The sequence below is a fragment of the Hibiscus syriacus genome, unplaced genomic scaffold, assembly GCF_006381635.1.
Source record: "Hibiscus syriacus cultivar Baekdansim isolate YM2019G1 unplaced genomic scaffold, ASM638163v2 tig00110482_pilon, whole genome shotgun sequence".
NCBI lineage: Eukaryota > Viridiplantae > Streptophyta > Magnoliopsida > Malvales > Malvaceae > Hibiscus > Hibiscus syriacus.
Genome location: NW_024062758.1, coordinates 3,288,232 through 3,299,736, shown reverse-complemented (window position 1 = coordinate 3,299,736; position 11,505 = coordinate 3,288,232). Strand labels below are relative to the sequence as shown.

The window sequence follows — 11,505 nt, the reverse complement described above, 5'->3', positions numbered from 1 at the left end:
CATTTATTTATTTGTTATATTATTATTAGGTTATTTGCTTTATTCATTTTCCTCGTTTATTTTTACTTCTTTTATTTTCTTATTTTTTCTCATTTTGTTTATTCGTGTTGTTCATGTGTTTTCTTTGTTTTATTTATTTACTTTCATTGTTTTTCAACTCTAACGTGTTTATCGACCTTTTTTAAAGGGTTCACTTTTTAATCAATCAGTGGTAAGTTTTTTGGATCGTCATTTTACCTTTTTGATTTAAATTTATAACTTTCTTAATAAAGACAACTGGAAATTACATAGTACCGAAAGGACAGTTCAAGAGTGCTAACTCTTCCTTGACTGTAACCGACTCCCGAGTTCGACACATCACTGGTAAGACGCAGATCAGGTAAGAAATAAGGTACCCGGTCAACCTATTTACTTTTAAATAAATAATCAGTGGCGACTCATAACCATTTAATCCAAGTCGAATCCCAATTCCGGAGCCCAACCGGAGAGGCGGTTCCGACACTAAGATAACCGTTAAAGATACTGAAAAATGATAATTTTTTACCACTAAAAATAAAAAAAATACTAACCTAAATGAAAAGGACGATGAGATAAAATAAACAAAATATTTTCTATTTTCATATTAATATTACCACATCGTCCTGCTATTAATGGTTTAATGTTTATATTGATTATTGAGACCAAAACTAAAACTAAATGTTAAAATTGAAAATTTTAAAGTCCGAAAGATAAAATAGACACAAATCTTAAAATTTAATAATATTTAAAGCTAGATAAAGAAAATAGAATTAAGAAAATCATCTTTTATAATAAACGTTTATAGTATACAATCTAAATTAATGTATTAATATGTACATCGATAATGAATACTAAGGTAAGTTATATTTAAATTATTATTTTTGTTTTGTTTTGGTAGTTAAATTTTATTTTATTTTTCAAAATCATACCTTACGTTTAATTTAAGCTTCATTTTAATATCATGCCATTAAAAACTTACCGTTGATATAGACATATCACAATAAAATAATGTCATATTATCATTGAAAAAATAAAAAAGATTAACACGTTGTTGTCAATAATTATGTTAATTTTTTAACTGTGGGTACTGAGTTGAAACTTAAAATAAACGTTAGGTATACTTTTGAAAAAATAAAGTTTAGTACCAAAACAGAAGAAATTAATAGTTTAATTACTAAACATATAATTTACCCTGCATAGTATGCTGACACGATGTAATTTAAAAAAAAAACATATAATGAATTAACTTTAGGGTAAAGTTTACAAATATTCCCCTAATTTTTAGGGTACTTGCATTTTGATCACTCAACTATTGAAACTTACAATATAATTATCAAACTTTTAGTTTGTTTTTATTTTTGTCCCTGCCGTTATCTTCCTTTAGTTTTTGTTAAGGTCGCAATTAACCCTCCGTTAACGTTTTTTTGCTGATGTGGCAGTTAACCATTCTTCTCTTCAATCATATTTTTGAAATAAGTTGATACTATTTCAAAATCCCGGCGGCACAACACCCTTCGATTAAAGATGCCCATGCCTTGTGATCTAAATTGGTATTTGATGCTTCAACACGATCTATAAACTCAGCAGTGTCATCCTTTTTACCAGCACTAGCAAGACTAAATGTGATTTTAGATTGCAAATTACCACCGGCTGTGTTCCTCCATTATTTTTAGAACCTTGTTGCATTCTTCAAGTCTACCAACATTAGTCAAAGATTTGATAATTGAATCTGCCATGGAATCTGTCAAGACATTCCCACTCTCCACAAAAGTCCTCACAACTCTTGTAAACATATGCATGTCTAATTGTTTACTCACCACTAATTTCTTCAACAGAAAGGTAGAACAACTCGCAGAAGGCTTATGGGAACCGACCATTGCAAACTCGTAAAAATCCATGGCTTCTTCGATCTTCTTCCTCCTACAAAAGTGCTCAAAAACATTGTATAAGTCTCCATTTCCATTTCATACCCAAAGCTCCTTATTTCATCAACAACCTTCCAGAGCCTATCAATGCAATCTTCCCTCCCCAAAGATCTCGTCATGGCATTATAACTCCGCTCATCATGCTTCACCAAACCACGCTTATCGATCCATCGAAAAAATATCAAAGCTTTTGCTGGCTCTGAAGCAAGATTTTCCAATACCCTTTTCACCAAATCATTCGAAAATGTAACATTTAGATCGAGCAATTGCTCTTCAACATCATCACCCGCACAACTTGTTCTTAATAATTTTACACACCCTAGAACAAACCTTTTCGATTGTGTTGTAAGCAGACCCAGAAGCAAACACCCTTCTCAATTGTATTGTAAGCAGACCATGAAGCAAACACCCTTCTCAATTTCTCCAAATCGCTCTACAACCCTTCTTTCTCAAACTTCAAAGCAACTGTGTCACGCGCGACACCAGAGATTCCGTATCCTTTCTTCTTCATAATATCGACTAAACCCCAAAACTCCTCAACCAATCCATTGACACCCAGAATACCTAACATCCGATTATATGATTTGGAGCTAAGTCTCCCCCATCAGTCTCCAAAACCCAATTAAAAAGAGAGTTAACTGTCACGTTAATAAAAAAGAAGGTCAACGTAGGTTAACTATCTCGTCGGTATAATTAATAGGGATGGCAATGGGTCGGGTCGGGTTTTTGGGCCACCCGACCCGACCCGAGAAGAAAGGGTTTTTCACCCGTGACCCGACCCGACCCGACGAAATTAAGGTTTCACCCGACCCGACCCGAATATATGACTTAGAAATCCGACCCGACCCGACCCGAAATAATAATAATAAAAAATTTATTCAATGAAAACAGTGACTTAATTGAAAAAAATTATATATGGAGGGACATTATTGTAATTATCCCTAAATATATAGGATAAAATTATATATATTTTTCGGGTCGGGTCGGATTTTTTTCACCCTAAACTCGACCCGACCCGAACAGTACATTTAAAAAAAACCCGACCCGACCCGACCCAAACCCAATTTTTTTTTAAAAAAAATCCGACCCGATCGGGTCGAGTCGGGTCGGAACCCGTCAGATTCGGGTTGAGTTGCCATCCCTAATAATTAATGAAAGGTTGACGATAGGGAAAGAAATTAAAACGAACTAAAGTTCAATAATTATATTATAAGTTTTAAAAATTGGTGATTAAAATGAAAACATTATAAAAATTTAAGTATTATTTATTTACTTTACCCTTAATTTTTTTTACAATTGATATTGTATAAATTTAGATTGCCTACTAAGTATTCAAACTTTACTTTATAAATTCAAATTCTAATTCCATACAAACACTGTTGAAAAAAATCCTTGTATTTATTTATTAAGTTATTCACTTCAATTCGAAAATTGAAAAAGGAGATCGAACGGCATGCTAACGGGAATCCGAGACAGAAAGGAGAAAAGATAAGAAGGAAGAGAAGACAAGACAAGAAAAAAACAATCTTTGTCTTCTGCAAAGGAGTAGATTATCGCTTGGGTTTCATAGTATTACCAAGCAAGCCCTAGAATCGTAGGGTTTAGGCGAGAAGGAGGACTGTTAGTTTGGTGGGAGCTTAAGTCCCTGGGCAACAACCACCAGCGACTATTGGGTATTTTCGGAGTTCGGGTTTTTCGAAGACCTTAGTTAGATTCAAAGGAGAAAACCAAAAAAGTTATGGATGGCGGGCGGAGATTAGCGGTGAGCCCAAGGCCTTGCAGTGGACGGAGAATAGTCGCATCGAAGAAGAGAGGGAGAGCGGATGGCTTTGTTAACAGCGTCAAGAAGCTTCAGCGAAGAGAAATTTGTTCCAAACGACACCGTGCTTTCTCCATCACCGACGCTCAGGAGCGCTTCCGCAACATCCGCTTGCAGGTTCTTTCTTTTATTTAACCTAACCCTACTCTAATTATTTCATTATTGCTCAATTTTCTCCCTCTATTTACTATTGCAATTAAAGTTCGATTTGTTTTCTTTTTATGTTCAATTTACGTCAGAAATCAGCTTTCGAATATAAGATCTAAGTTGAGGTTCTCAGGCTTTCTTGATTACAACTCAAAGAAAATTGACCATTTAAACAATAGTTGCAATAGGAAAAAAAAGGAAGCTCTACCTTTGCATTATTAGGGTTCAACTTAGTTTGATACTCATAATTTCTGTTTAAACTAGTTTACACACCAATCACAGTTACAGCTTTGGTACATAGTAGATGACTAGAGTTTAGCACCCCACCCTTTCAATGTTACCTTACTATTGCTACAAACCTGATTCAGTTTTGTAGTTCTTTAAAATGTATTGATATTTATATTTATGACTGTTTAAGTTTTCAATATGATTAATAGCAAAAGAAAAAAGTTTTAAATGGTGGAATTTTGTGTAAAAAAGATTCCCGATGTCGATTTTACTATTTCCATGAATGATAAAGCGTATTTCAGAATCATAATACGACCATGAAGACTACAAAGGTTCAAATATAGATTCTTCATTACAATAAGAATATAAGTTTGAATACATAGGTTGATTGTAAACTTAGATTCTTCATTTCTATTTTCTGGTATTCAGACAATTATGATAAAATCCTTTTAAACCTGTTCATCTTTGGTTGAACTGTGATATTTGTACTTATTTCTACATTAAGTAGGAAGGTAGAGGACATTTCTTTCCCTTTGGTTCGCTTGAAGTCTTTCAAGCAAAAGGATTAATTTGAAAGTCGATAGGTGGTCTGTTACTTGCGTAGCCACGGGCAGATCTTTTCATTGCTGGTCTTGTTGAGATTTCTTATTAAATTGCTGTTGGTGACATATTGCATATGTATACATAGGAGGAATATGATACTCATGATCCAAAAGGACATTGTTCAATGGTATTACCATTTCTGAGGAAGAGATCAAAGATTATAGAGATTGTAGCTGCACGGGACATTGTCTTTGGTCTTGCCCAATCTGGTGTATGTGCAGCATTTAGTCGAGGTGTGAACTGTGCTTTACCTTCTAAACATGTTTTCGATGGCCTTTTCATCTTTCTATCTGCATCAAGAATTAAATTGGGGATATTGATACTTATTGCTTTTGGATGCAGAAACTAATCATAGAATATGCTTTCTAAATGTCACTGCTGATGAAGTTATACGAAGCTTGTTTTATAATAAAAACAATGACTCGCTCATCACAGTCTCAGTTTACGCATCAGACAATTTCAGCTCTCTGAAATGCAGAAGCACAAGGATTGAGTATGCCCATCCTTTTTAACCTCTTTAGAACCATTGTCTTATCCCAATTTGATCTGAAAAGATAAACAAGGGAAAAATAAAGAAAAACATGAAATACTGCATTTGGGCACCCTTTGTTTCTGAAACAATTTTGTTTGATGGGCAGATACATACGAAGAGGCCAACCCAATGCTGGTTTTGCTCTTTTTGAATCCGAGTCACTGAAGTGGCCTGGTTTTGTTGAGTTTGATGATGTAAACGGGAAGGTGCTCACCTATTCTGCTCAGGATAGGTAAGTACTCACCTATTGAAATTTGAATGTCCTTTTGTGCTAAACTATAATAATCAGTTAACTAGATTTCTGAGTTTGATATATTATATATATTGTTTTTGTCTTGTCCTCAGCATATACAAGGTGTTTGACCTAAAAAATTACACAATGTTATACTCCATATCAGATAGAAATGTTCAAGAGATTAAAATCAGGTAATGATCCTTTCATGATGGTTATATCTTCCTACGACAACAAAGATTCATTCATTGATAGAAAACGAAAGCTTTTTTATTCTTGAACGTGTATCAACTGTTTATACATTATGCATTTTATTCTTGAAAGAACTTTCTTTTTTATAAGTATCAGTGTTGTCTAGTCCAAATAAACTTTTGCCTTTGTAATGGAGATAAGAAGTTGGTACCAATAGTAACAACCAAATGGTGCCTTAACTTTTTTACTTTAATGGTGTCACTTTATGTAATTGACTTCGTTTCCATCATTTCCATTTTACAGTCCAGGGATCATGTTATTAATTTTCTCTAAAGTTGGTGGTCATGTTCCTCTTAAGATTCTTTCCATAGAGGATGGTACCGTTCTCAAATCTTTTAGTCATCTTCTTCACCGGAATAAGAAGGTGGATTTCATTGAACAGTTCAATGAAAAGCTTCTTGTGAAGCAGGAAAATGAAAACCTCCAGATTCTTGATGTAAGTATCGTTGTGAGTATTCATTTATTCCATTCTTAAACTATAAAGTTCGGAAGCTAAAAAAAATCTTAAATTGTAATTGTGCAGGTCCGCGATTCTGAGCTAACAGAAGTTAGTAAAAATGAGTTTATGACCCCATCAGCTTTTATATTTCTGTATGAGAACCAGTTATTCCTTACATTTAGAAATCGGACAGTGGCTGTGTGGAATTTCCGTGGAGAACTTGTAACTTCATTTGAGGATCACCTCTTGTGGCATCCTGACTGCAACACTAATAATATATACATCACAAGTGATCAAGATCTTATTATCTCGTACTGCAAGGCTGATTCTGATGATCCATTATCTGAAGGAAACGGTTTGTATTCTCTCTTCAAATTTCTTACTTTGCTCTGATGTATTGCTAACATAAAGATTATAGAAATAAAAAGTAGAAATCAACCTTCAATTGTATAACAGGAGGGGATGTCATTGTATAGTTATTTAGAAACATAGGAAGTTTGGAAATGATCATTTGTATTTGTTTCACCGTTGTGCGACTAATGAATTTGATTATGGGTTGTGGCAGCTTCCATTAATATCAGCAATATATTGACCGGGAAATGTCTTGCTAAAATAAGGGCTAGCAATAGTTTACCTGTGGAAAAACAATGCAGCTGCAGTTCGAAAACACAGAGCGATACTTCAAGAATTAGAAGCACGGTTGCAGAAGCATTAGAAGATATCACTGCCCTTTTCTATGATGAAGAACGCAACGAGATTTATACGGGTAACAGGCTCGGTCTAGTTCATGTATGGTCTAACTAATGGTCTGACTTTGATTAGGATTTTATTAATGTAATATTAGTTGAGTTTGTTTGTGAATGAGGGCATTGTGATTCTCATGGAACTTTACCATTATTAACTGTTATTGTATCAGAAATTCATTTAGTTTGTGTTCTAAATGATCTCATCATGTATATAGCGCGTGTATGTGATGCGAATAAGGGAGGGCATAAAAGGGCATTTCCAGGGTTGTGCGGTTGAATTGCCCATCTAGCTCAGTTTGGTAGAGCACAAGGCTCTTAACCTTGTGGTCATGGGATCGAGTCCCACTGAGGGCAATTCATAACGGAAGACTTTCACGGAAGTTGCTCTTAACCTGGCGTTGGGAGCAGTCTACTACCCTACCTCTCCCTTATCCCACTACATATGGAAATAGGGTCAGCTAAATTTTTTAGGCAAGCCAGCATGCCAGAGCAACACGGAAAGATGAAGGTGATGAAATGAAACATTTTGATGAAAAAAGTGATGAAATGAAATAATTTTTTTTCTTTACTTCCACGTCAACCTTAAACTATCAAGTGATCATATACATGGATCGAATTGTTAGAAGTAGAACTCAAGTGATAGTTGTTTTCTTTCAAGATTTTGGGTTCGAGTAATTATGTCTACATGTTGTGTTGTTAATATTGTCAATTGGTTAAAAAAATCATAAACATATATTACCTTAAAATCATTTTATATCATTAAAAAAGTTTACAAAGGTTGCCCTTAACATGAAGAATCATGCGCAAGAAAAGACATTGTTGTCTGATGGTTTTGAGCATAATTTGAGTTCTCATGAGCTCCGGGCTGGTATATTTGCTATTCATAATCTTCCATGTATATTTTCTGTCCAACTGTTTTCAGTTTCTCTTATATAGTTGGTTGTAGGTAAAAAAACGTAGACGGAAATTGTTTTAGTGCTTCTGTCTCTTCTTTGCTCAACTTTATGGGAAATACCAAAATATTTATGTAAGATTAACATTGCTCGAATCTTCACAAAATCTCATTAAAAAAGCTGTCAAAATCAGGATAATAGAATACTTTATCGTTTCATTTCATTTTATTGAATTAATTTACAATATATTTATTCATACAAGAAATCTAAAACTGATTCACTAACGAACTACCCACCCAACTAACTGTACAACAACATAATCACACCCAACACTCCCCCCAAATTGATGATTTGAAGATGTTTTAACCCCCAACTTGAAGACAAGATAATATTGTTGTCGTCCAAGAGTCTTTGTCATAACATCAGCAAACTGTTCTTCTATTCTTACATGTTTGGTTTGTATATCTCCCCTTTGAACCTTTTTTCTGATAAAATAGCAATCTATTTCCTTATGTTTTGTCCTTTCATGATGAATAGGAGTCGCAGCCATTGTAGTGCTACCTTTCTATCACAAAGCAACAGTGCAGGTTTAATATTTTTCACCCGAAGTTCATCTAATAGTCCTTGTAACCAATCAATTTCGGCAAGATGGCTTGAGTGTTACTGAACTTTTTCATACTCTGTCAGGTCTGTGGCAGCAGCTTGATCTGTATGAGGTTCCTGATTGGGAAACTCCCAAGGATACAACCTTGTACAAACAAAAACAAGCCCAAAGGCGGGTCTTTCAATTTCTTAATGGCCTGAACGCTGACTGGGATGTTGTGAAAGCTCGAATTCTTGAAAATAAACATGCTCTTTCCCTTTGGGAAGTCTTGGCGGAAGTCAGACGAGAAGAGAGTAGGAGATCTTTGATGCTGCCTTCGGTTCCTCTCGCTGAAAATTTTGCCTTGGTTACTCAGTCATCGTCCTCATCTCGGACTAAGAAGGACCGATCTATTTGTGATTTTTGCAAGAAAGTTGGACATTTGAAGGATCAGTGCTGGAAGCTTCATGGTAAACTTGGCGACTGGAAACCTTCTTCCTCCCAGCCGCCTCCCGAATCCCATTCGAAAAAAGTCAACCCTGTGAGCAATTGTGTTTTTTCATAGGAACAAATTGTTGTCCTCCAAAAGATGTTCAGTAGCATGGGAGACTCTAATAAGGCCAATATTGTTCTGACCAAAGTAGAAGGTACACAACATGATTTCTTCCCTATCGCTTTTTTAGCCAGTCAAAATGATCCCGCCTGGATTATCGACTCAGGGGCCTCTGACCATATGACTGGTAACAAAACATTGTTTTCTACGTTTGTTCCCTCCTCCTCTAAGCAATCTATTAGAACTACAGATGGGTCGTTATCTCCTATAGCGGGTTCTAGTTCAGTTATTCTTAATAAGGATATTATGCTTGAGGGTGTTCTTTTTGTTCCAAATCTTAATTATAACTTGTTGTCAGTGAGTAGACTCTCTAAGGATTTGAATTGTTGCTCCCACTTTAATGATAATGGCTGTAGGAACTGGATTCGAAGAAGACGATTGGCAATGCTAGACTGCACAATAGACTCTACCTTCTTTATGTGACTCTTTTTTTGCCTTCTTTAGCTTTCTATAGTTCTGTTTCTTCTTTAGACCAATATGATCAAATAATTTTTATGGTATGCTAAACTCCTTTCTTATTTGTTTATTAATAAAAAAACCCGCAGTTGTTTAATTGTAATGTTTGTCCTCTTGCTAAGCAAACGAAATTCTCTTATCTCCCATCTACTTATAAACCGTCGCATCCGTTTGCTTTAATTCACAGTGACATTTGGGGGCCCTCTAGAGTGAAGAATATTAATGGGTGTCAGTGGTTTGTATCCTTCATTGATGATCATAGTCGAACAACATAGACTTACCTAATGAGAGATAAATTTGAAACTATGTCTATTTTTGAATGGTTTTATTCTATGGTTGAAACTTAATTTAAGAGTCAAATTAAAATATTCAGTCTGATAATGGGGGAGTGTTCTTTTCTAATGCTTTGGTGTATTCTTTGCGAAAAAAGGCATCGTTTATATTAGTTATTGTGTGGATACACCGCAATAGAATGGAATTGCGTAATGCAAAAATCGATATTTATTGGAGGTGACTAGATCATTGTTAATTTCTGGGAACTTGCCAAAATATTTGTGGGGAGATGCCTTATTAACTGCCAGTTATCTTATAAATCATCTACCTAGTATGGTTCTTTAGTTTCGAACACCTAGAGATGTTTTCTTAGAGTGTTTTCCTTCTTTTAAACCTCTTTCCTTTATTTTACCTCTTCGGATCTTTGGTTCCATTGTTTTCGTTAAGAATATAGATCCTTCTAAGTCTAAATTGGATCATCGGCCTCTCAAGTGTATTTTTGTGGGTTATTATTCTCTTAAAAAGGGCTACAAGTGTTACTAACCTCCTACTAATTTTTTTGTTTCCTTAGATGTTACATTTTTTGAACAGGATTCTTATTATTCCAAGGTTGCAATTCAAGGGGAGACTTGGACGAAATTTCAGCCTAGTCAGGTATATCCATTCCATATTTCTTCTATACCTTCAGATGTTTTACCCACTGCGTCCCGTAAACATACCCTTGTTCATTCTCCTACTCCCTTTACTACTCTTTTACCAACACCATCCCTTTTTTCATCTCCTACAACTATAAAGACTCATAAACAACTTAGAGTTTATACTAGACGAAAACAAATCATTCCAAGGCCATTTTGTAGTCTACTACTTGTCGAGAGTTGGATTTCAGTCCAGTTGCCTTAGAAGATGATGGTGGTAAGGAAACTTCTCTTGGTTTGTCGAATACGGACGATTTACCTATTGCAAAAAGAAAGGAAGTTAGACAATGTACTAAATATCCTATTCAGAAGTATGTTGCTTATGATAACTTAATGCCTTCATTTAGAGCTTTTATAGCCTGTATTGATAAGGAGGAAATTCCGACAATCATTGAAGCTGCCTTGAAAGACCCTAAGTGGAATAGAGCTGTTGTTGAGAATAATGACACTTGGATCGTTACCGATTTACCCCATGGCAAGAAATCGGTTGGCAGTAAGTGGGTTTTCACGATTAAGTATAACTATGATGGTAGTATACAGTTGTACAAAGCCAAACATGTAGCTAAGGGTTTTGCAAAAACCTATTGCATTGACTGTAAAGAGACTTTTGCACCAGTAGCAAAACCGAATACTGTTAGAGTGCTCTTGAGTCTTACGGTGAACAGAGATTGGAGTCATCACCAACTTGACATAAAGAATGCTTTTTTGAATGACAAGTTAGAAGAAGAAGTCTACATGAAGATGCCACCTAGAATGCAGTCAAAACTAGGAGGTAATAAGGTTTGTAAACTTGAAAAAACACTGTATGGTTTAAAGTAGTCTCCAAGGGCCTAGTTTGACAGGTTCACCAAGGTCCTTATAGAGAATGGGTACAAGCAGTGTTTAGGCAGAGTATAGAGCTTTAGCATTGGAAATCTGTGAAGGCATATGGTTGCTACGACTACTAAAGGAGTTGGACATAAAGTATGAAGGAAACTTAGAACTCTTCAGTGACAGTCAATCAACTATTCAAATTGCAAACAACCCCGTCCATCATGATCATATTAAGCAT

At 35.2% G+C, this 11,505-nt stretch overlaps 1 protein-coding gene and 1 pseudogene across 1 annotated transcript; one reads left to right on the top strand and one right to left on the bottom strand.

Moving 5' to 3' along the window:
• Window positions 1-1,457: 1,457 nt before the first annotated feature.
• On the bottom strand, window positions 1,458-3,398 carry LOC120128666 (annotated as a pseudogene).
• On the top strand, window positions 3,379-7,151 carry LOC120129057. The gene is made up of 8 exons (XM_039146663.1): window positions 3,379-3,879; window positions 4,826-4,973; window positions 5,083-5,233; window positions 5,379-5,504; window positions 5,618-5,698; window positions 6,000-6,192; window positions 6,280-6,550; window positions 6,761-7,151. The coding sequence occupies exons 1-8, from the start codon at window positions 3,682-3,684 to the stop codon at window positions 6,997-6,999; spliced, it is 1,407 nt and encodes a 468-aa protein (XP_039002594.1). The 5' UTR covers window positions 3,379-3,681; the 3' UTR covers window positions 7,000-7,151.
• Window positions 7,152-11,505: the final 4,354 nt, after the last annotated feature.

Coding starts and splice junctions, on each gene's coding strand:
- LOC120129057 (XM_039146663.1), top strand. CDS start 3,682: ATGGATGGCGGGCGGAGATTAGCGGTGAGCCCAAGGCCTTGCAGTGGA. Junction 5,505..5,617: donor ACCTATTCTGCTCAGGATAG/GTAAGTACTCAC, acceptor TCTTGTCCTCAG/CATATACAAGGTGTTTGACC. Junction 5,699..5,999: donor GTTCAAGAGATTAAAATCAG/GTAATGATCCTT, acceptor TCCATTTTACAG/TCCAGGGATCATGTTATTAA.